This window comes from Polypterus senegalus, chromosome 10 (genome assembly GCF_016835505.1).
Source record: "Polypterus senegalus isolate Bchr_013 chromosome 10, ASM1683550v1, whole genome shotgun sequence".
Lineage (NCBI taxonomy): Eukaryota > Metazoa > Chordata > Cladistia > Polypteriformes > Polypteridae > Polypterus > Polypterus senegalus.
In genome coordinates, this window is record NC_053163.1 from 177,144,072 (window position 1) to 177,170,958 (window position 26,887).

Here is a 26,887-nt window from a genome sequence, read left to right on the forward strand (position 1 = left end):
AGCATCATGGAGGATCTGGGCGCCTACCCAATGAATTTAGCAGCAAAATGAGGTTCAGTTGTGCTAGTGTGCTGTTTCATTAAAGGAATGTAAAGTGCAATTTCATTATTGTTTGTTTTGCTGTAGCTGTCGCTGCTTACAGTAAAAAAAAATTAAAAAAAAAAAAAAAAAAAAGAAGCATAAACCAAAAATCAGAATCAAGGAAAAACTAAATGGTGAAAACCAAAAAAAAAACCATTTTTTGAATAAATAAAATGGATTCCTTAGGGCTCTAGTATTGTATATGTATGAGTGGGCCCTTTGATAGTCTTATGCCTTGGCTAGGGTTGGCCCCGGCCCTGCTGCTAATGCTCCACACAGCCAAGAAATAGTTTAAGAGGGTTTTAAATGGAATAACAGAGTACGGTGTCTCCGTCGCTGCAGAGATCTTCTTTATAAACCTGGCCTGGACTTTGTTTGTGCGATGTTTACATGTTTATCCTATGCCTGCATGTTTTTTCCCCAGTTACTCCAGTTTCTTCCCACTTCCCAAAGATGTATAGGCTTTCCAATATTTGACTGTAGGGGAATGTGATAGTGCTGTTTGATGGTTGAATATATACTTTGAAGGGCTGGCAGGAGAATCTCTGGACTCTCATAACTTTGTATTGGAAGTTAATTGATGGTAGTGTAGATATCTAAGTTATTTTAAACCACAACAACAAAAATATTTATATAGCACCATCCAATACAAAGTATAATTCAAGATGCTTTACAAATGGTTGTAACTAGTAAACCAATAATGAAGTAAACTAATTATACTAAGGGTCAGATGGTCAGTGGCGAGAAGAAAAAAAAAAGTCTAGTAAAGAAAAACTTCTGGGGTTCCTCAATCAAAAGCCCATCCAGGCCCAGATGGGTATTCTGCTGTATATTTAAGACAAAAAGACAAAGTGGATTTTTTGGATGTTAGCTTCTGAATTATTGATCTCTATCATGTTAGTTTCTTACAACTGAGAAAACAAATGTCAAGCTGTATAATAATAATCAAGGTTATCCTTAAAAGGGAAAAGGTCACTGGCATCAAGAAGAGTCTAAGTAAGCTTTAGTCGTTTTCTGGGGAGCCTTTTGTTTTCTTTTAAGATTTCTAATAAAGATTTGTTTTTGTTATCCTTGGTTATCCTAGACTTCTTTTAAGGTTAACTTTCTTCATTGGTAGTATAGCAGAAAATGATGTAATAAGGCTAAGCTTTGTGAATGAATTAATATGTTTTGGGCACCCTAAGCCATTTCTGACATAAGGAGTGTCCTTTTCTAGAGCACTGCCAAATCAGCACATTTGCCAGGTTAATATGATTTATATAAACTGCCTAACATTCACAACATTGACAATGATCTTTTATATTCTCATTGATCACTTTACATAAAACAGACTTTAGTAATGTATCTCTTATGCATCGAATGAGGGGAAAAAACAGCACTTTTTGTAATGTTCAATAGTAGGTCTCAAAAAAGAAGGCAACAACTGTAGAGAAAAACATTTAACTGTACAAGGAAAAGCAAAATGGTCCTTTTCACAGTGACATTTTTTGCAAATGTCATCTTTTAAAGGTGGATGCTAATTTTAGATGTCAATAATTAATTGACTCTTTTGATATATGTGTGGAAAGAGGGTGTTTAGGGTCCTGTATGAATGTGTATATGATCTGCCTGACTGTGACTTTATGCTTGATGCTGTTGAGGTCAGGCTTCCCAAGACCCTATGACCCCGAATTGGACTAAGTGAGAAAGATGATAAATGATGGGGTGGGTTACTACAGACATAGATACATGTATGCAGAATCTTTACCCAGAACTGGATTTTACTGCAGCTTACATTATATTTGTGTGGATGCACTGCATAGTCAGGAACCTTTATTATTTTTTTTTAAATCTGCCTACAGGGACAGAGGTATGGTTAAATGCATTCCTGTGTGACTTATAATATGCTATCTGGGCACTGGCAGCTCTGCCCGCATATTAGTGAAAAAGGACAGTGAGCAGGGCCCTGCCGAGCTCCCCATTCCTGACATCACACTTTACCCTCGGTTCGCAGCCTCTGTCTCCGATTAGCTCGAATATATCACTCCTGCAAGCGAAGTATTATTCTTATCACGATGAGAGAAGTTGCATAATCAACCAGAATGTTTAAGCAAATTATAGAAAAAAACCCAATCTAAATCTGTTAAGGAGTTCTCTCGTTCACTAGCTAAGCGAATGTAAGATAGGCCCAAGGCTGGCGAGTGAGCTGAGGAGGGCCCCGTCCCGCATCTCTCAGATTCGCGCAAATAAATCGGTACCGCAAGCAAATTATGATACATAGCGCAATGAGAGTTTGCAAAATCAACTGGAATGTTCAAGCAAATTATAGAAAAAAAACCCAATCTAAATCCGTTAAGTAGTTCTCTCGTGTAAAGTAGACACACAGACAGACATTGATAAATATATATATATATATATATATATATAAAATATCTATCTATCTATAGAGAGAGATAGATATTAGGGGCTTGCTGAGAAATATCTATGGCTTTGGGGCCAATTGAAATGCAGTTTCTCTTTTGTTGAAGTTCAACATTTTTACATATTACAATCCTTTACCTCCTAGTTTGACTACTGAGACTGCAATTTTTCAGCTGCATCTTATGCAGATTTCAACAAAAGCAAAAATGTGGTCACCAGATGGCCTGGTCAAATGAGTGGTAAAATTTCATTGGCCCTTGATGGTTAAAAACAGCTGTAAATTCACAGTGAGTAGTTAATCTTAGAATATTGCTTTATGGCTGTCCATTTTCACTGATATGTTAAAGTCTGTAAGCTTCAAGTGTTGTATCAGAAGAAAATGATGACCAGTTAAAGGCAACATAACTTTAATGAATATATATTCTGGTGAGTATATTGCTAATCAGTTAACATTTAGACACATATTAACATGACCTCACTGCAGGCCATAACAGAAATGGCGAATAAAATCATAAATTAAATTTGAAATCTAACCACTTGAACTTTGGATGGATGATATAATATGTAATTAAAAATGTCATCCTTGTATACTGTTTGTTATGATACGTAGTATTCTTTATCAGCAAGGTTATTCCCAGGAGTTATGTGCCTTTTACAGCACAGTATTGCATAACTAAGGCAGCTATTTCTATATTTACCACATTCTACCAAACTGGTATTCAGAATTTCTCAGCCTTCAAATGACTGAGCAGTGTTTTCATGCCATCCATTTCGAGAAAATAATATGCAGATTGGAAGGGTCTCAATAGTTTAATGTTAAACTGTTGGCTTTTGTCCTAGATAAAGGTGTTAAACACCTTGTGAGGCAACACAAGGAAACTTGTAACAGCTCTGAGTATGAGCATCTCCGTCTCATGGGTTTGGTTTACCGGATATACAATTTAAAGAGATTGTTATTTTCATGGGGATTGTTACATATGCATTATTTTCACTTTTACTTTAAAACTTTGGTTAAAACAATACTTGTCCTTTATTTCCGGCCCCAGGCATGGTTAAATCTTTCTTGCAGGACATATAACACTGCTCGTTTCTGTCATACAGCACATGGATCATTTAAAAGCCTGTATAGCAGCTGTCTTTTTGCCATTTTGTGTCTCTGCTGCTCGCGTCGTGAAGGGGGGGCTGAACTCAAGCTAAGTAGTTGCAGTTGGATCATCTGCTGGCTTGTTGCTGCTAGCGAGCTGTGTTTTCTGCTTGTCGTGCTTTGTGTCGATCATTTCAAAGACTGTACAGCAGCTGTCCTTTTGCCACTTCGCATGTCTGCCGCTCACGTTGTAAAATGCGTTTCGGATTGGGGGTGGTTAGGAGGGCTGAATGCATGCTAAGGAGAAACGGTTAGATCATCTGCTGGTTTCCTGCTGCTGACAAACTGCGTGTTCTGCTTGTTGTTGTTTTAAGAGCTGGAGAAGAGATGTTTGTCTGCTAAAAGCATTCCAACAACTGTTTGGTTAGATATCCATGATCTTGTTTTAAATGTCTCACTGCCTTTTCTCGCGTGACGTTAAAGTGCATTTCGGGGGACGTCAAATTGTCTTCGCGTGATGTTAAAGTGTCTCTTGCAGGACGTCAACTTATCTTCTGAGAAGATCACGTCTCATCTCCCCAGTCTCCCAGGATTTTTTTTTATTACATCATCTGATGTTGTTTTTCCTTGAACTGGTTTCAGTCACCCCACCCTGGGCTGTCACTTGCACTGCTGGTGGGTTTGAGCACCTCAGGAATGCACAGAGCTAGGTCACTTGGAGCTTTGTACTCCAGGCAGAGGTTCTTTTGGAGAACAGTTTGGGCTGAAAGGTCAGACATAGAACACTTCACAGTGACCCTTGCTGATGGAAGACAGTATACCCTGTTTGGAATAAGGTTACCGGGACCCACCCCAGAGCCAGGCCTGGAGGTAGTGTTCACCAATTGGCTTCTAACGGTTAAACAACTCGCATACCCTGGACAAAATGTTTCATAAAGTGCGTTAAGGAGTCCAGTGAGTTTTTAGTTTAAAAAAAAAAAAAAGAAGGTGGAAAGTACTAGTTAGATATAGTTGTATCATCAAGAATGGCATCAGTTCTTGAATCAAACTTATTGATTGTGGTTGATCTCACCCCTAGTCTAGAGTTCCAGTGCATGAGTTACTTTGGGCAGGTAAGAAGAGACTTACAGCCTCTTGACTGAGGGCTTTACAACAGGAGTCTCATTTGGTGGACTAAAGGATTGCCTCAGTATGGCTACAAGTCACAAAGTGGAAAACTCTGACAGTTGTTTGTGCATATGTATGAAACAGCTGTATTCATCTTTATTTGGAGAATGTGAATGTGGCACTTGAAAGTGTGTTCCCTACAGACTTGGTATTCTTATTAGGTGACTTCAGTGCTCTTGTCGGGAATGATAGGGATACCTGGATAAGTATGATTGGGAGGATCCAGTATGGTGAGCTATTATTTGATTTTTGTACTAGTCAAGGATTGTGCATAACAAATACCATGGTTGAACACAATGAGGCTCATAATTGTACTGGTACCGGAGCATCTTGAGCCAAAGGTCACTGATAGTCAATGTAGTTGTTTTCCCTAACCTGAGGCCATATATTTTAGACACTCTAGTGAAGAGATGGGTAGAGCTGTCAACTGATCACCACTTGGTAGGGAGTTGAAACAAGGGGCATAGGTTGGACAGACTGGTGAAACCTATATGAGCAGTTAGTGTGTCCTGGAAAAATCAGACCGAGGCTTCCATTTATGATGAGCTCACCTCCCTCCCTTCCTCTGAGAGAACCTCTCTCATGGGCAGAGTGAGGTCAGAGACAGTGAGTCCAAATGTATTCTATTCAAGACCTCAGTTGTGCAAGTGGGTTCGAAAAGCTGTAATGTTAAGGTGGTCGGGGCACCTCATTACAGCAACCCTAGAACTGATGGTAGACACTAGAGGTGAGGGAAGCTGTCAGATTGAAGAACAGGGCCTTCAGGGACATGCTCTCTGTGGAATCTCTGGACTCGGTTGAGAGAGACTGACAAGCGAAGAGGACAGCTACAAAAGTGGCTGTGGAAGTGAAACCTCCAGCATTTGAGGGGTTCTAAGAGGCCACGAAGAACAACTATCAGATGGCCTTAAGACTATTCTGGCAAAATGTTAATAAGGCATTTTTTTTCTTGAAGAATTTACAAAGATAGGTATTTTTCCCTTTGTTCATGTAGTATAGATCAAGAAAGAAACAAATTAGATTCTTTGCAATTCTTTGCATTTTGGAATCTACTAGTGTATTGTATCTTTTAGGGTTTATCAGGATCTAACCCCCACCTATACCCAGTTCAAAATGGTAACAATTATTGAGTTTCCTCATCCGATGCTGTTAAGTCTTGTGAATCTAAACCTTGACTGCTGTCTGACAGGATAGAATTGGCATTCTTACTAACCTGAATTTTACAAAGTTCATTGAGAAAAAAAAGATTACTTTAAAGCAGTAATTTTATTACCAGTTTTATACGACTGTTGAGTAATTTTTATGTTTTAATGCTAAAATTTGGAAAGCAATGTGTAAAGACAGACATGACAATAGATTCGGTAAAAACCATTCCAGGCGATTGTCATTTGAAATCATTTAAAAACATAGACTTTAATATCATGTTCACTGATAAACATGTTACATTTTAAAGTTTTCTACACTAACATTCAGTGCACACATCAATTTTGCTGCCACTCATTCCAAAGGCAAGTGCTGTAAATTTCAACTATTTGACTCTTCTGAATCCAATAACCTTTGTTTATGTGGAAATGTGTTTGTGTTCTTGAAAGTCTGTCACAAATAGGGAAAAAAATTCAGTAAAGGTAAAACAATAAGCCTTGAGGGGAATAAACCAAACCAAATCAGAATTTAAAGGGCATACTATAATCAGAAAAATATTTTAAAAGGACTTGATGCAGCAAGGAAAGTTTCACTAATGAAGTGGAATAAATGCCAGAATGTGAATCATCATATGCCCAACATAATAATAATTTTATTATGTGTACATGCAAGTGTTTCAGAGTAATCTCTTTAATGTAATTAGCCTTGGCATGGCAATTCAAAGTACAAATGCAACAAGAGACATGGGATTTAGAAGTATTCATTATCCATAGCCTTACAGGAAAAAAAATCCTGTTCTGTGGAAATAAAAAAGCCAATATTTAAAGAGAAATATACAATAAAAACATCTGATTAGCTAGCATTTCAAAACCTGACAATATGCCAGTATGCTCTCCTAATTTTGAGTGGCAAATTCTGTCAGCAGGTTCAAATGGGCTCTTCAAAGTTTTTATTAGTAAGTTGTTAAATTAATTAAATTAGGCAAACACAGATGAGTGGATAAAATGATGTTATGTGGCTCTCAGTCGGTGAAGGTACTACAAGCTGAAAGATAAACGCCTAATTCATCTGAGGTTACTACTGGAAGGATGTAAATAACCAAAAGTGAATAGTTGGAGAGTGAAGGAAGAGAAATTTACCCTGGTAGCAATTTAGCAGATATCTTGTGGGTCATCTCTTACTCATTAAATTTCAAGAGACATTTTTATGGCTGAGTACATTACTGTCGATCACATCCTTAACCGTATATTCCTACAATCTTTATAGTTAACAATATTTAACACACACAATGCTTTTGGTATTTGGACTTTTACACATTTTTAAATGGGCAGTATGTTTTAATTTTTGATCAACCCTAACTGAAAAATAGTCTTTTACCAACACACTTCTTTTACTGCATGCAAAAGGAAACCTGGATGACTTTCCTAACCTTCCCTCAGTGTCAACTATGGAAACTATAGTATCTGGAAACAGACAAAATGTAGGTGGTATCTCCAAACCTTACCAATTTCCCGAAACAAGAATACCCCTAAATAACGTGAGGTAGTGAAGGGAATGCTAGATTCTCAGATAATGAAGTCAGCTATAAAATGTATATTTTTTTCCTTTTTAGCTATTTTGGTGTGTGTTCAGACATCTGTCTGTCTGTCTAATTTTTGCAAAGCACAATATTCACTGATTCTACTCAAAATTAGTACAGTGTACAAACTTCTGTCAACTCGGGCTGTCTAAAATTGCCTGTGACTATAGTGTAACTGTGAATGATGTTGTCAAACACCTGCTTGCTTGGATCACATGTACTAAAAAAAAAAATCATGCTCTGATTTTATTGGAATCAAAGTATTGTATATTTATTACACATTTTTCATAGTGGTGGCTCTGAGGTTAAGGATTTGCGCTGGTATCTGGAACGTGATTCTTTTCTATACACACTGTATATGTGTATATAATATAAGGATTTCACTACAGATCATTCAAAACATTAAAATTAACGAAATGAATTTCCATCCCTGAAAAACTGGAATTTTTTTAATCTAAAAAATAAAGCTTTTTGGTTTTGCAGGATTTTCAGTTAACTTAGAAAAATATATCGAAAGGTTGTTGTGCATAAGTCATAAACGTGACATGATATGTCTGCCGTTGGTCGGGGTTATGGCTCAAACAAGGGAAGGGCCTCATTGTGTCCTGCATGACTGCAAGACATTCCCACACATGCCCACTTCTAATGATAAGGTAATGATGCCGATGTAATTCAATAGCTTCTTTTATTTCTGTTCAGTATAATTAATGCATTAATCAAAGTTTTCCTACTTGTTTTTGTTCTTGGTATGTTATGATAAAATAATCACCTATTTCTCTCCCCTAATTAAACCCTAGGATGTAGCCTAATAAAAATGTTAGTAATATGTATTTGTAGTAATTTGTTGCTGGTATCATTGAGTATTGTATGACAGATTTATGGGATATAGCAATGTGTATCAGGAGAGACTTAGTCCTCTATCAGATGCTTGTTCACATATAATGCAGAAAGTTCCTACCGTCAGCATCTTGTCTGTCTGCTGAAAACAGCTTGATTTCGAGTGAGGTTACTTTGTCGAAATTTGTACACTTTGTTCTTTAAGAAAATATTTTGGGACATTTCCCTTTTCATTGAGATACCTCAAATAGAGCAAAATGTGAACAGTTTTGAAATTTCAAAAACCCCCATTGAAAGGTTTTTTTGAATTCTGAACTTGTCTCTCTTCAAACAATGAAATACTACATTAGGCTTTTACTAAAGATTATTTTACTGTTTACAATTTTACTAGTAAAAAGATATATTTTGTATATATTCCTCTTTTACTAGTCCAATATTCACTCCCTGATGGGACAACACATCCTCAATGCAAGATATTGAAACACCACCCAAGTTTCCTGAGTAACATCAAGTGTCTAATTCTGTCTGTAGAAGAGGCAGCAGTGGGTTTTGCACACCTCTGTCACAACAGTTCACTTCTTCTGCTGTTTGAAATCTTACCAGGTTAAGTTGCGTGACCTTCTCAATAGTAAAATTAAGAAACACAAGCAACTTATCTAGAAATGAACTGAAGAGGCAACAAGCTCCCTAAGCATGGCTCACTGTGAGTAAATATGTACTCACTATTTATAGTACACTAAAACCAACCTCATGGCTGCATAATGATTCTGTATTTGTCTGATGCTGTAATTTATCGGCAAAGCTCCATAGTGACCTACCATCCATCAATGCATCCAACAATTTTACTAGAAACTTTTACATAGACTTTCTCTTTCCACTGGATACTTCTTTCAAAAATTTGGTTTCGAAGAAATATGAGCTAAAGTAGCTGTAGACATTCTGCAACCAATGCTACATCGATTGGTGTAATTTTTACAGCACTTGAGTTGGTCTATGAAAGCTTTTTTGGCAACTACAAGCCTGTTTCAACTGCATGATATTGTAAAGTACTGTTAAGAAACACAAATTTTATGCACTCCAAGGGCACATATAATTACATACCTGTTCTATTATTACTTATTTTAGAATATGACTCACTTTTACAAAAATATTTAATAAAAGATTGATAAATCACTCACTGATGAAGCAACTAAACTACAGTTTAATTTGTTCTAGCTTTCAAAGCAACAAACTAAGCCCCCAAATTCTCCTGAACGTTACACCCAATTCTTTCTTGTTTATATGTGATTTTTCAGTGGTCATTGTCAGTGTCGAGTCTTCACTCACTAATGCAATCTTCATGTACAACCATTTCCAAATCATACATGCATTATCCAGCCTGACCTTGTGTAAGGATAGCAGTGGTATATTTGTGTGTGGGTTTGTCCTGTTTTGGACTGACATTAATGCCAGTATTGGTGGTTCTTGTAATTCATGCTAACAGGCCTTACTTGTTAATTACCCTAATCAACATTGTTCACCGTGACAGCCCAAGTAAGGGAATGGGATCCTGAAAGATGCCTAAAATGTTTCCAACCACCAATATCAACATTTTTTGCTTTTTCACTGTACTTCACAATTTGCCTAAACAAAAGAAAAGCATAATACAAAGCAACAGTATTCCAAACTCATACACTGTACTACTCGTCTTTTACTGTTCTCTAAAGTTGCATAAAGCTCAGTTTATCTCCGGTGAGCATGACATGCCATCTTTTTTGCCTTTTGCTTCTCTGCTATTTATGTGAAAGGCCAACATTTGCTTATATTGAAGACACTTAAAATGGATGAAATAAGAACCCAGAGGAAACGGAGCATGACCATTTCTTGGCTTAGATAGAAAGTAGCTCTTTTATTTTAGAGTCCGTTCAGTTTAATTTTTTTTCCCCCCGAACTGATAGCCTTACCAAGCAGTCCTTTTGTGTCTCTGAAAAATCTCAAGCTAGTTGCAGCCTGTTACAAATGTTTTATTTGAATTAATGCTATTAAATCTTAGGTGAAGCTGTCAGTCACAGCATGTTTTTTACAGCTATTTTTGATCATATTCTTGCATAAACTGAGGTGTTTAATTACTAGGAATAATCCTAATCTCTTATTCAGACTGAGAACCCTTTATGTGTGCAAAGAAGAAAATTTACCTTTTTTTACAGAAGCTCAATAAGTAAATAATGTAACAAACAACAACAGCAGCCACAGGTACATATCAGAAAAGAAAGGAAAACTCCTGACTTGGCCAAAGATGAAAAGGGTGTACTGCTGGTGGTAGAATTAGTTTTTCTTGATGCACTTCTGCCAAACATTTCATGGGCTGAGAATACTTGATGCTAGAATGTCAGAAAGAAGATATGCAGCATTGTTCATAATGATGATCAGTTTTAATTTAATTCTTTGATTTGTTGTAATGTTAAGTGGCAGACATTTCTTTCTGTACCTGAAAACAAGGTTCTCCACCTGACTCCTATACTCTGTCTCATTCCTGTAATCAGTTCATCTCATTAGTGCAGAATCCGCTGAAACATTTCTGCAATTGATTTGACCAAATGTTATATTTATGGTATAAGGGGTACAACATGAAGAGAAAATGAAACAGAAACTGTTCCTTGTAGTGCTCCACTGCTGCTCATATCCTCATTAGAAATGTAGCCCTTGAGCCTTACAGATGGATAGAACAAACTATTTGTCTCCAGGGAGAAATGTGGCTTTTACAGAAGTTCGTTAAATAAATAAATATACACACAGAATGGTCTGAACACACACCAGAATGACTAAAAAAAAAAAAAAAAACATTTCTGACATGGCATTCACTGTCACTGTATGGCACTATAAAGACACGTGTATTGCTGTTGGTATAAAGGAATCCCTGTAACGCTCCTAGATTCACTTATGCTGAGTAATCTGCTGGCTGAAAGTCTTCTTTGTTAGTCAGAATGCCCATGTCGATCAAACACAGGAAGCTCTGCAGTCTACTTGTGACTTTATGCTGTAGGAAGATAAGTAAATAAATCAAAGTAAATAACATTTGATATGGCTTTTATATAAGTAACATATAGATAAAAAAAAAAGACTGTCGCAAAACACAATTACAAACAGGACAGTATCTTTGCGAGCTGTGTAAGCCCTGTTGTTTCGTTGAAGGACATGCTTGTGGAAGATTTACTGTCAGGATCACGCCCAACCTCTGGATGCATCCAAACGGTGCCATCTTTCGCCTTTATGCCTGTTGCAGCTGCGTTGTTCTTATGTGTGAGTGGAGCGTTTCTTGCGGGGAGGGCTTCTGTTGTCTTTCTCTGATGTAAATCTCTCATCCAAGTTCACCTCTGTTATAGCACGTCTGTATTTGATAACTAACAGTGTCAGATCGGGGGGAGCGTGAACATGACTGAGAGTATCTTCTTCTTTCGGCTGCTGCCGTTAGTTGTTGCCACAGCGGATCATCTTCTTCCATATCTTTCTGTCCCCTGCATCTTGTTCTGTTACACCCATCACCTGCATGTCCTCTCTCACCACATCCTCTTTTCCTCTTCCCTGGCAGCTCTATCCTTAGCATCCTTCTCCCAATATACCACTCATCTCTCCTCTGCACATGTTCAAACTAACGCAATCTCGCCTCTCTGACTTTGTCTTCCAGCCGTCCAACTTGAGCTGACCCTCTAATGTACTCATTTATGAGAGAATAAAAGTGAATAATGAAACAAAACGCTAACTTTTACAAGTACCATAAATTTTCACCGGCTGTTACAGACTCAAATAAATCAAATGTATGTTTTTATTCTATAATAGTATCAATAAATAGCCACTCACTACTCAAAACAGTTAATGCATGAAAGCCCCATGAACGAACTTGCCACATCTCAACTTGGAGACAGCATTTCTTACCTCTACACCAGCCAAGCAGACGTTTATGTGGGTGTGTATGTTGTACCCTATCCCAATTTCTTTTACTTTGGTTAAATTCTTAAAAAAAAAAAAGCGCCCTTGTTTTGTTATATCTGTGTCTATTGTGAAAGTGTTAATTCCATATTTGAACTTCAGTCTTTATGCATTATATAGTTCATGTCAGCATTTAGCCAGTTGTTAGTAGAACAAAAAAATGTAGAAAAAACTTTCTGTTCTAGTTATGTGTTCAACATTTCTTGCCTCGCATATCCTGTCATCCAACATTTACACAGATCGTTGTAGAGACACAGCACATATGAATGTAAGTGTTCCAAATAACAATATTTTATTTACTCTATTCAATTCAAGGCACCTCACACCCAGATTAACAGACTTGGTGTACGACTAAAGCAGTGTCGGTGGGTGGGGAATGGGATAGCAGGCTGCCGTTGCTGATCGACACATTTGCAAAACCAAAAAAGATGCTGATGAGGAGGTGCTAGAGAATTTAAGGTGACCCGGGATTACGAGTTTTTTTGTAGGCTTCAGGGTTTCTAGTGTTACTACATGGCCTTGTTTTATTACATTTTTATTTTCTTTTTTGAGTAAGACGTGCATGTATGAATTACAAAATGTCATGTTCACTTTACAGAAAAGTTGGTTTTTAATGTGGATATGTTAAGAGTGTGTAATTATTGTTGAATAAAAAATGGCTTAAAATACAGTAACATTTTGAAGCCCACTCAACCCATTTTAGGTAGTTGTAGCTCTCCCAATAGCATCAAACACAAGGCAGGGATGAACCTTGGATAGGATACCAGAGCATAGTAGCATAATTAATAAACATGTTTAATTTACAAAATTCAGACTTCTGTAGGGGTGAAACAGGGTGGTGTAATGATTAATGCTGCTGCTTCATAGCTCCACAGTGAACCAAATTAAATTCTGTCTACTCTTTATGTGTCTACTTTTTGTGCTTCTGTTTACCACATAATACATGTATGTTAGGTGGATTTGTCTGTTTAAATTGAGTGTGAGTGTGCCCTTCAGTTTACTGGCTCCCTGCTAAGGTTTGCTTCTAGCTTGTTGGACTAACAACCTTGCTACCTAATCTGGATTAGCAGGACTGAAAGGTTGATGGAGGCAATGTTGGCATGAAGAAACAACAGAAAACATATACCTTTCCTATTAATAATAGATAATTATATCTTGATTTATGATTAAAATAAATATACAGTTTACAGAAACAAAGGAGATCAAAATAGGAAAAAATGACCCTAATTGGTTTAATTAAGATGTTCCTAATAGTATATAGTTGAAAATTCATAACACAATAACAAAGTAAAGACAGGAGAAACAAATTAAATTGCAAGTAGAGATCAATAAAAATGTCTGAAAGGTTAATAGCGTATTGCAGTGTAAGCTAAGGCAAACAGCGTAAAGATTCTTCCAGTATACTTTAGTAAAGAAAAATTAAAAGACTATTTAAAATGTCACAATGAGGACATGCAGGAAATAGCAAATTACTTCAATAAATATCTCATCCAAGCCTTACACAAGAGCAAATGGAATGCCTCAGGCAGAGGCATTGTTTAAGAATTTTTAAATAGAAAACTGAGATGTGCTTCAGCCACTGTGTGCATGGAAGACGCTGTACAGTATAATGAGAGCTGAAAAAAGTAAAATGAAATATTATTTTGTGCTCGTAAGCAAACTGTTATGGTAAGGTTTTGCATGATTTCATGTGATATTTGGTAACATCTTGAACGCTTTTTCTTTTTTTTTTTTTGGTCCTTCTATTTCCACTATTTTGAAGGCGATCATTTGTAACACTTCCTGCATTGCTAGGGTTGTTGCTTCTAGGGTCGTGATCCACAGGTAATTGGTGCAAAGGGATAAAAGGTCGACTGGGGGTTCCTTTCCTTGTCTGATGTGTTAATAAATAAAAAAAAAAACCTAAAAAATGTGAGAAATCTTTTGTTATAGTTCTTGAGAGTTTTGTTTGTTTGTTTGTTTTTACTTTGATTCTAGTCTGTTGTTAGTATTTATAACTAGTTCTATTTTTATTCTTTTTTTTATGGTTTAATTTTTCTGCACTTCTCCTTGGTTAGATCAGTAAATAAATCACCTGTCTGTTTCTTTGCAGGATACAAACTTACTCCAGTCATGTCATATTCTTTATTTGGCAGGCTCCTTTAACCAAGAAGAGTATTAAAAAAAAAAAACATAATGATGCATATGTGTGATTATAAAGTAAAATGTTAACAATCAATAGTGAAGAAAGATAAAGTTTAGCTAATTTAACAATTTGATCAATTAAAAATTGTGAAACTGGTTGGTATGAAACCCTTCAGACAGGGGTACGCAGGGACTGTACTTAAGGACTCCTCCTATCTATCTATCTATCTATCTATCTATCTATCTATCTATCTATCTATCTATCTATCTATCTATCTATCTATCTATCTATATCTATCTATCTATCTATCTATCTATCTATCTATCTATCTATCTATCTATCTATCTATCTATCTATCTATCTATCTATCTATCTATCTATCTATCTAGTCTTTAACTGAGGTATCTACATCTGTTTGAATATCCCTAAAAGCTGGACCAAAAGAATTCTTAAGTTATAAAAAGAGGAAAGCAATGTGATTTATGACACTGGTGATAATTAAATTGCAGTGAGACAGGACAACTCAAGCATAAAATTTCATACAAAGGATTGTGAGAATTTGAAATAAACCATCAGGTCAATTAAAACAGGTGGTCTGGTGTTTTTTCTTTTTTTCTTTCTTTTTTTTAAACTCTCTGAATTAAATATTGGAATAATTAAGCAACTAGTCAACTAAACAAGCTTAAAGGACTGAATGGTGTCCTGTGATTTATAAAGGTTATCATGATTTTATGGTATAAAATCTCTGTACTACTGGCATAAATTTCCTTTTATGTCAGCATTAATTTTAAACAGTAGTTGTTTGTTTTTATGAAAAATATATATTTTTTTACTATGTAAGTTGCAGTGTCTTGATTTATTTGCAATTGATTTTATTCATCTCTTACTCCAATCTGTAATGTCACGGTGTTAATCATTCATTTATGATTAGTAATGACTCTAAACACTTAATATAATTTTCAGACATTAGATTTTAAGCTTGAAAATTACTGTGAGCTAACTAAATGATAAAACATAATATTTTAAGACTGCCTTTGTTTTCTCATACTGTACCTCTGGGTTCTGAAGGACACCGGTGACAGCTAATTTTCAAGTGAGGAACTTTTTTTAATCAGAGTATATACATTTTGTTTGTATGCCTACCATCACTTGGATTTATATTACAGCTGCAGATTTTTCTGTTTTTTTTTTTTTTTTTAACAAAACTCTTACATTTATTTATGTATGTTTGTCTCATGTTTACTTTTTTTGTGATTTAGCCATCTTTTATTTATTTCTGTTAGCAGATATAGGTTCACTAATAAGGTGGGCAATACAGGATTGTTTCATCCTGTTGAGTCTTAGTTCTGTGCTCCACTGTTATTTTGTACATGCATTTTTGCTCCATTATTTTTATTTAAAAGAAGTTTACTATTTTTATCTTTATTTTAAACACACTGTTGTGGTTTTGTATGGTTACCGTCATTTTGTGATGATCTTTGCATGACCATTTTGTTTATGATTTCTGCACCCATTTCCAGTCACATGACATGTGCAATAAGTGCCATGGTGTATTATGTCGTATCGCCTAATGGTGCACAGCTTCTGGATTCTTACTTTACAAAACTACATCAAATTAGTGTTGGTTAGGACTAAGAATTTCCAGTTATTGTTAGACACTTTTATTTGTATTTAAAGTATGACTTTTGGCTTTACGTTTTTGTTTTAACATTTAGGTTTATTTAGATTTTTTTTCTTTCTTATTGCTGACAACCAGCCTGTTGCTTGACTTAAGATTTCACCTACTTTTTGATTGTTTTCTCTGCAACTTGTTGTCTTATTCCCAGTCCTTTTCCCCACTGGGCACTCTTGACTCCTCTTGTGGCCATAATACATTAAAAAAGTCAATTCTTTCTGCTTTCATTCAAATACAGCAGGTTCGTAAAAAGTCTTCAAATCATTTAACTGTAAATCCAGAAGACTAATTTACTCTGGGTATTTAAACACATACTGTACATAATTCCCAATTTGTTTGGAGAGTAAATCACACAGTCTGCTACAGTATCTCCAAACTAGCAGATTCTGAGCCTAAACACACCATCCAACAAGGTTAATTAGCATGCAGGAATATCCTGTCATATCCTAGAACTGGGTCACATAAAAATCTTCTGTCAGAGGATCCCCTTAGAACCAGAGTTAACAAACAGTGCCATAGGACCATTAATTATAAGATGTTGTAAAAAGCTCTTGTTGTTATTAAGTACCAAAATATATCTTTTTTTGCTCATAGTTGATATTTATTTTTTTTACTGTTTTAGATCAGTTTGCTTGACTCTGCTGTAAGTCATTTAAAGACCAACATCAAATCTGCATCTGACTTGATAAGTCTTCCTGTGACAGTGGAGGAACTTCAGAAAGTAAGTATTCATTCATTCCAAGTTAACAAACACAAATTAGCTATTATAATTTAGGGCATCCTTTTATTCTTTTGACATTTACAAGAATAACTACACTGATATGCTTTACATTAAAAAGATCTGGTTATATTGAAGAATTATGCCAAGAAGTTATATAGCACTTTGCTCCAAATAATAATTATTAGTTATTGATTGCTCAGCATTTTTAAAATGAGAGATGAAACTTAATATGGCACCTGATTACATGAGAAAACTAACAGAGGAGTGAATGTACTCCCACTTAATTTGCCATCTGGTAAGTATCACAGGACAAAGCTCTATCGAGAATTGATTTAGTTAGTGGCTTACTAGGTAGACTGTCCTTTCCTAGGTATCAGTGACAGGGAAAAGTATGTATATTTACAGCAACTCTAATGTTTATGAAACATTTTGGAGAAATTGGCAAACGAGGGCACCCTTACTAAAGTTGTGAAATGTAGCCAAACTAGCTAAATGGCGACTTGCATGCATAATTATATTACCAGTAACGGCGTACTGCACGATAACATGCAGTGAATACACTTGACTTGAGCATTCCTAGTTTTCCTCCTCTTTCTCTGTACGTTTAGCATTTGTTTGCTCAGAGGTTGATGCGCTTGCTACTTCCTGAGAAGCTCTTATTTACTCCACCTTAGCGGCCTGCTTCTTCTTTTCTTTCGTTAGCATCTTTTCACATTAAAACGGATTAAGTCAGTGTTTGTGTTGCAATTATTTAGTATGTTTTCCTTAATTGTTCACTTAAGCTGGCACTAAAGTCTTCAATCTGCCTCAAGAACGATATAAGATATGAAGAGGTTGAGGAAGTAACGGCAAAGGTGGGAGGGATAAGAACGGCGACCGTACGCATGCACCGCTCTACTGCTGAGAGTTGATTCTGCAATTAAAATAAAAATATAAAGAGGAATAACCTTGGAGGTCAATCATCCCCCTGAAGCGGATAGTAGATATCACGTAGTATTTGTGTACCAAATTTCAGGTCAATAGGTCAAAAGGTTTGCAAACTACGGGTGATTTAAAATCCTGGACAGACAAAACGAACAGCCACGGTAGCTTATTATATAAGAAGATATTATAATTATAATATATCCTCGTAGTGGTTTGGTGATATGAATTACTGAGTCATTATGTATTACAAATACATAAAACTTCAAAAGTGTTAAATATGACATACTGATTGTATTTAGTTCCCTTTTAAGATGGCCAATGCTGCACATTTAAATTGAAAAACTTTTTTGGTTTTTCATCAATTTAGATCAACTACATGTTGTCATTTCTCAGAGAACTGGCCGACAGGTCAGTAATATCACAGCCAAGCTTCATGCCGGTTGGGCTTAAAGCCATTAGCTGACCGAGGAGGCACTACTGTACATCTAGTTTGTAGTATACATTAAACATAACATATTTTTGGCAACATAAAAATGCAGTAAGGGCACCTAGTGAGAACGAAGGTGCTTTTAGTTAATAGTGGCTTTCCATTCAGAAGCTGGTGTCCTATGCCTTTCCTGGTCCCCCAGAACACAGAGGAGAGGCAATATAATGTGATCTTGCACGCTCAGTTACTGAGCACTGGCGGAAGCTCTTAAATGTTGATGGCGGGGTCTTGGCACATCAGGATCAAGGCTGCTTTACTGGCCAATGAATATCTGCTGCATCGTGCTTGTACATATGAGGTTGATTTAGCATTGAGGCGTGTTCACAAATGCATGTTTTCAGGTGATTATGATTTATAAATGGTAAGTTGTGTAGAAATGTGTGTATGGCAAGTGTTATCATTTTTTTTTTTTGTATTTTGTATGTATTTTCCTATGTTTTTGGCATGTGCATCTTTTCTCATACAAATCCCGCAAAGTTTTACAAATGAGGGTCCTGTTCTTAAACTCTAACAATACATTTATTTTTCTTTGTCTGTCCAGACAAGCCAGATTCCACTTTTGGCCTTAATAATCAGTTTTTCTGCCTCTCTATTTATGTTTGTTAGTATTATTGCTCTTTTTTGTTTCCCCTTTTTTTCTTAATCATTTGTGACATGGGGATCGTTGATAAGGTAATATTCACACTTCTTCAGGTGGACTTTGCCCTTTTCCTTGACACTTAGCTCTTTTTTGAACCCCACATTTCAGTAGTTTAGGTGATTATTAGAGCTGTTATTTTTTTCTCGATTATAAATGTACAGTTGCTAAAGGAACATCCATTATCCACAACAGAAAATTGTATGAAACCTGTAGAGACATTTACATTACATTATAGTACATTATAGTTAATAACAGAACAAATCTTTGACATTTACCAGTGCATCAAAGTTTGTTGTAGGCTGTTCCTAAATGAATGCACTTGCCTTGCAAAAAATATTATGCATTCTGAAACATCAGGATATAAATATGAATACAGACAAAATACAATATTTACTAAAATGAAAAGTATGTACTGGTTAAAATAGGGATTTCCTTTTTATGTACAAATAGCAAGGGAAGAATGAGTGATGGAAAATCTGCTAAAGTATGTTTAGTAAAGAAACAAGCCTATAGTGAAATAATGTGAAAAGAATTGAAGTGAACTTTTGTAAACACTTTTGCCTTATTTTATCAACCTAACACTTTGAAACCATAAACATTATTGGAAATGAGTCTGCGGTATTGAATACTGCAGTGTGTGCAAAGCAGAAGGATCTCAGCTGGCATCAGTCCAACAAGCAACCAACTGTTTGCATCTTAGAGCAGCACATTTCAAATTCCCACACAATTAACTTGATTTATTTTTGTCTGCTTTGCATATGTAGTGGCCTGGTCAGCAAATGCATCTCATGCGTGAATCAGAAAATTATGTACCTAATATTTAAAAAAATAGCTAATGCTTTATTCCGCATTCTGGGATTTTAGTGCATATTAAATATAAACCAATTTGAATTGTTCCATCATGTAAGCATTAATTTATTTTTTTTAACTTCATGTACCTGTATTATCTATCTTTCATAATGCTTTTATTAATAATCCATTATGAACATCGAGCTAATCTAATACATTTTAAAATCTAAATTACTCATCATAATGCATATTGCAATCTCAGCCCAGCTTTTTGTAACATATATCATCTGCACATGTTTTTTTGTTAGACTAATTTCATTCATCCTTTACAGATAAATAGGCAGTGTCAGAAATATGCACATAATGTTCAGATTTAAATAATTTGTTTATTTTGGTGAGATAATTTGTCTGACTTTTGTAGGATGATTTATTCACGGAACATCAACATTTTATGTTTCTAGTTTTATTGGGCTCTGACATTTTGTGTTCCTGGTTCCTAGGATGCTGTAAAGCCTATTTTGTTCACATAGGCAAACCACTAATAAATTTGAACATTCCAGAAATTGTAGTAAATAAAAAGGGCAGTTTTCTAACACCAAAATAAACAAGAGTGATACTGAGTGCTAAAGTTCAAAGTAAAATCCAAAACTTAAAATCCAAAAAAAAAACCTACACGGCAGTATTGACTTGATGGTATCATGTGTCACACCCACATTACTGGCAACTGCTGTCATAACTACAAACAACATGGCAGCATCCACACGAAAACAAATTAGAGATGCAATCGTGATGCAAAATGAAAATTATAATAATTTATCACAAATAATAATGCCAGAAATAATAACCTATACTCTGCAGAACTTTTTCCTATCCTGCTGTTTGCATTTGTTAGACACGAGATCCCAGATTTTGGTGGCATAATTTTGAATAATGATTTTGAATTTTGAATAATAAGGGAATAAGTCAAATCAAATTGTTTTGATTTTGTTTAAATTTTGTTTAAATTCATTGTTGATTAAAGACTCCAGTTTACTAAACTCTACTTCAGTTGACGATTGTTTTGTTTCTCTTAAAATAAAAACAAAATATATATGTATGGCACTCACTAATGCAATTGTTAGTTTACATCTGTCGTATTCTCTTTATTTATCAAGAGGAATATACTTGCTATTGCAAAACTGCAGAATATATAAAAGATGGCAAATTCCTATACAAGAACAAGACCCACATCTTTACATGTAAAATATATCCTATTTACATTTAATATATAGTGTCACTAAAGAAATGTCATCCCTGTACCAATGTCTTTGTTTTGTATTTTTCAGATTGAAGTTATTTCTTTATGATCTTGTTACATATGCATTTGCCACACAAATGTTTATTCTAAAGTTAAGCGTTTTCTAGAAGTTTTGAAAAATGCACAGCCAGTCCTGTTGTTTTATAATGGAAGCCATGGGGCCTGAGGCATCACTGGAAAACAGAAGCTTAAAAACATACTGAATTTTTCAAGCCAAGAAATTATGTAACTTTAATCCAAATCTTGAGATTACACACACATTGTAAAATGGCTTATACTTCATTTTCAAACAAAAACATCAATATTACATGATTCAGCCATATTAAAAGCTGACAAGCTTGTCACATTACCTCAGCGCTTGTTTTCCTGTACAGGAACTTTTCACCCACGGGCGCCTGGTTTCCTCTTCAAAGGCAAAAATCACACATGTTGCTGCTATGTGCTTGACATTGTGTTGATTTACTTCCATATTTAGGTGAGAACTCCTCCCATGAAGACACTGCTATCACACACAAGCAAACGTATTCTTTAAAACTCGATTGTGTGAAAATGAACACGATGGAAGGAGCCATTATACATTCTGATGACGGAAGTAAAAGAAAGAGCTCCAATAACACCTCTTAGCACACAATGGTGGCTAAAGGTGCTCTTGAAAAATACATTATGGAGATGATGCTCAGTGTTAATCATGTTGGCCTCTAAATTTGGTATAAGTTTCTTTTTTTTTGCTCTCTATAATGAGTCTACAGTCTGTCCTTTAATGTAACCGGACTTCTTGATCAGTTTAGTCAAATAGGTTTTCCTCGCCAAAAAATAATAAAAATTATGAAGATCAATCACATGCTGCACTTTTTTCAAGAATGCATTTCTAATCATCATTAACACTGCGTGATCTTGCATGCATTTTTTATACATTTGTTGTCTGATATTTTCACAACATGAAAGAAATAACTGTTTAGCTTTTTTGTTTTCTTGCTTTAAAATATAGATTGGAATATTTTTTTGCAAACTTTAGATTCAAAACCATAATAATAGTAAACCCTGGCTGGTTCACAACTAAAGTGTGGGTTTGTGTTTGCTGTGCCAGTGGTACGGCTTGATATATCAAAAAAACAACTTTCAAGTTGCCATTATGCAAAATTGACTGTGTTACACTCCTAGCTTTATGCTTTGTCAAAGGAAAATTGCTCTATTGCTCTTTAATTCTTGTAGCTATATTTCAGTTGTTTGAATGAGATTTTATATTTTTGTTAAGTTGAGAAATAATAAGTAGATTTTTTTTTTAAATAATAATTTGCCTTTTAACTGTGTGGAACTACAATGCGTGTGTTGAAGCAAATTTTCCTCCTGCAACTTCAGCTAAATTGATGAACAGCTGCCTGTAATGCTTTAAACTGAACTGTGTCCTGTACTGCGACAGGTCAACATTAATAAATGTTTAAGATAAAAGTCAGGGAACAGTCATTAACTGATATTAATGTAGTATGTACACTCACTAGCTACTTGCTAGTACCGGGTAATACCTTGGCTCTTCAGAGCTGCCGTAATTCGTTGTGACATACATTTAGCAAGGGATTTTGTACCATGTTAACACGAGAGCATCATACAACTGCTGCAGATCTGTCTTCTGCATATCCATGATGCAAATCACCTGTTCCACCACATCCCACAGGTGCTCTATTGGATTGAGATCTGGTGACTGTGGAGGCCATTTTTGTACAGTGAATGTATTGTCATGTTCAAGAAACCACTTTGAGATGATTTGAGCTTTGTAACATGGCGCATTATACTGCTGGAAGTAGCCATCAGAAAATGAGTGCACTGTGGTCATAATGGGATGGACGTGGTCAGTAACAATACTCAGGTAGGCTGTGGCATTTAAACGTTGCCCAATAGGTACCAAGGAGCCCAAAGTATGCCAAGAAAATATCCCCCACACTATTACACCACCCCTACCAGCCTGAACTGTTGATACAATGTATGATGGATGCTTGCTTTCATGTTGTTGATGCCAAATTCTGACCCTACCAATCGAATGTCACAGCAGAAATTGAGACTCTTCTGATCAGGCAACATTCTTTCAGTCTTCTGTTGTCCGATATTGTGAGTCTATGTGAATTGTAGCCTCATTTGCCTGTTCTTGGCTGACAGGAGTGGCACCCGTTGTGGGCTCCTGCTGCTGTTGCCCACCTGCTTCAAGGTTCAACATACTGTATATTCAGAGATGCTCTTCTGAATACCTTGGTTCTAACGAGTGCTTATTTGAGTTACTGTTGCCTTTCAGTCGGCTCAAAGCAGTCTGGCCATTCTCCTCTTACCTCTGACATCAACAAGCCATTTCCACACAGACAACTGCCGCTCACTGGATATTTTCCCTTTTTCAGACCTTCCTCCGTTCAACCTTGGAGATGGTTTTGCATGAAAATCCCAGTAGATTAGCAGTTTATGAAATACTCAGACCTGCCCGTCTTACCTAATAATGTAAATATATTGTTCTGGATAGATTGTGTCCTGTTACATTTTATTGTATTTTTTACCTACAGATCTTGTTGCTTTCATTATTACAATTTATTCTTTCTTTGGGGTATTAATGTGTTCTCCATCTCAGCCTCTCATTTCTTAAAAAATTATTTTATGACCTTACTCAGCTTGTGCTCGCATCTGTGTACTTTACCTTAAGTCTCTTGAAGTAGATAACAATATTCAAGCGTAACATTTTCCAAGAGTCTAATTAGTCTTCTTTTTGCTATCTCATGTTGAGTGAAGTGTATAGTGTTTCTATTTAAAGCGCCTTATTTGCACATCAAAGTGCCTAATTTTTAGTCTTATCGCTAAGGAGCTTTTTATCATGTTTTAATTGATTTAGCTGTTTCCACCTAGCCAGATGTTTAGAACTGAAGAAATACTGGCATGTGTGACATAACTAAAAAGGCATTTTAACTTTTTTTTCCTGTTACTTCTATGAATTCAGTTCTGTATTGGCTTTCTATATGTACTTTTTTTTTTCTCCTTCTGGAATATTTGCAGCTTATTTAGTTCAATGATCTGTTTTTATTTACAAATATGAATGTTAATGACATGTGGACAGCTTTGTGTAGTAGAATTTATTGTAACATTTGAACATTTAGATTGAGTATTAGAGAAAAAGTGTTAATTCTAGATGCACTATATTTGACACATGTATTGACATCTAAACTAAGAACAGAAACTGCTCAGGTGCTTTAATGGAGGTATAAACTGAAGGTTCCAGACGCTTTTGATATTGTGTATTTTTTCTTTTTTTTTCCTCTTGTGCCACATATCTTGTGGTGAGTAAATTGCAGACGTCACATATACACTGGCATGTGAAAGCTTGTTTGTGATGTGTGAGTTGTGCTCACTGTAAAGATTATTTTTTTACATATGAATAATTGTGTATGTCATCCCAAAATGTTATTTGTTGGAGCATGCAGTAATAATACAGTAACCATAAAAGGATTTAATTAGTTATATACCATTTCCACTACAAATTTAAAGGGAAAAGCTTTTCTAATATGAAATACAATACATTGTCTTCCACTTCATAGTGGTTATGACTTTTTCATGCCCTTGTAAAACTCCAATAGTTCAGCTGATATTACTGATCTCATGTGATAAAAATTGAATAGTTTTGATTACACACATTTCAACATTGATGCAGTAAGAGCGCATAGTCAGGTTAGTGGAATATTGATTACATGGTCTGACCAAATTGGCTTGTAGAGTACAGGTCGTAAGCTGGGAACTGGTTGTAGAGTACAGCTACCATGTCCTGCTATTTTAGGATGGCTAAGGGTTAAAGTGATCTTTTACAGAAAGTTCTCATTTGCAGAAATGTATGTATTATGCTCTATCCATACATAATCTGATATTGACAAAATATTACCTGAAATTGTATGTCCGCAAACAGCTACATTCTGCTTCCAAATGTTCATGTCAGATCGAAACAGACATTGTCTTTTAATAACCATTAGTATGAGGTGATTTACCTTCATGTGAGTATGTCTCATTAGTGACACAGTTTAAATAGGCTGACCAAGTAGCCTTTTTAGTAAAAAAAAAGAAAAAGTATGTAAGTTTTTTTAATTTTTACTTTATATGCATGCAAAGTTCTGAAAAAAGTATTGTTTCTTCTTCTTCTGCTTCTTCTGCTTCTTCTTCGTAGTAATTACTCTCCTTTATGCTTAGTACCCAGCACCTTGCAACCTTGTTTTCTCGAGCCCTTTAAAATAGACATATCTTTTCAGGTTTTTTATTTTCTTTGAAATTTGACTTGCGTTTTAAAAATGGATATTAATGAGAAGTCAAGCAAATTAAATGTGTTTATGAACAGAAACAGGCAGCAAATTACTCTGGACAAAATAATTATAAATGAAATGGCTTTTCCCTTGATTTTTTTCAGCATTTGGTACTTAAGCTTTTTAATTCCTATGGTGTTTTTATTTGACTTTGTAATAGCCTAGAATTCAAAAAAATGGATGCATTCGACTACATATCATTCTTAGTAATAGCGGATGGATTTTCTTTCTGCCAATTTTTGATTTTTGTCAGGATCTTGAGGGCTATCAGTCTTTCAAAGACAACGGTTGATTTCCATTTTTATGATAAGCTAACGATAACTCCAAAGTTTTAGATTTACAATGACCTTATATTTTATATAATTTTTTTGTTTGTATACCTCTATGGTTAAGAACTACAACATTTTATTTTGGTGTCTACTTACATTTTCCTATTATTATACCATCTGTATCTGGAGGCACTTATTTTTTCCATTAAATGTTGAGTGCTTGATTTGCGTTTTTGGTTTTTTTTTTTTTGTTTTTTTAGTCATCATTCAAAAGTCTGAGAAAGAACCTAAGAATTGTGTTTCTAGAGCTTATAAACATGAGAGCAACAATAGTGTTTTAGCCTCCAGTTTCTTACATGAATTTAACTATTTGAAATCTTCACCAATTTTCTATTATTTGTTATTATCTGGTGTATCAACTGACTTCACCCTAGAAATTTATTAAGACACTGTTCCTTGGTTTAGTGTGTTGTTGGTTAATCAAATGTATTAGAAGTACTGTGTAACTACGAACTTTTTTATATACAGTATTTGTAGTTTTTTAAGGGAGTGCAGGCAGGGTGCCATGGATGGAGAAGGGTATCAGGAGTAATTTGTGACAGACTGGTATCAGCAATTGTGAAACGGAAGGTCTACAGGATGGTAGTGAGACCAGCTGTGTTAAATGGGTTGGAGACGGTGGCACTGACCAGAAAGCAGGTGACCGAGTTGAAGATGCTAAGATTTGCATTGGGTGTGACGAGGATGAACAGGATTAGAAATGAGTACGTTAGAGGATCAGCTCAAGTTGGACAAAGTCAGAGAGGCGTTGGTTTTGTCATGTACAGAGGAGAGACGCTGAGTATATTGGGAAAAGGATGTTAAGGATAGTGCAGCCAGGGCTGAGGAAAAGAAGAAGGCCTAAGAGGAGGTTTATGGATGTGGGGAGAGAGAATAGGAAGGTGATGGGTGTCACAGAGCAAGATGACGAGGGCAGAAAGATATGGAGAAACACGATCCGCTGTGGCAACCCCTAACGGGAGTAGCTGAAAGAAAAAAAAAGTAGTAGCAAATTCAATGGAGCTCCGTAATCTTGAACATCCTTCATTCAATTGGCCATTTATAAAACATTTAAAACATGAGGCTTGCTTTTAATTACTATTTTCTTGTTAAAGCTGCATAGGTCAACTAATATTTTCAAATGAAAAACACAAATAGATTTTGCGTCAACATGCTTACAGCTTCTTAACATGCATGAACAATCACTTTGGATAGTGAGAATCAGTTATTTTGTGCATTCAGTAACACCAGTTAGGTTCACCTTTACCAGCAGCATTGTACACAATTCAGGAGCAGACGCCACATGGAGCTTCAGCCCATTTCAAGACACACTCAGTACATCTGCTTA

General features: G+C 35.6%; 1 protein-coding gene across 1 annotated transcript in view; it reads left to right on the top strand.

Annotated features, from left to right (window-relative positions):
• The window catches only part of efcab14 (EF-hand calcium binding domain 14), a 173,778-nt gene that overhangs the window by 54,085 nt on the left and 92,806 nt on the right, over window positions 1-26,887 (top strand). Inside the window, exon 4 of the mRNA XM_039767841.1 lies at window positions 16,680-16,778. Within this exon, the coding sequence (XP_039623775.1) occupies window positions 16,680-16,778 (99 nt within the window). The remainder of the gene's footprint in view (window positions 1-16,679; window positions 16,779-26,887) is intronic.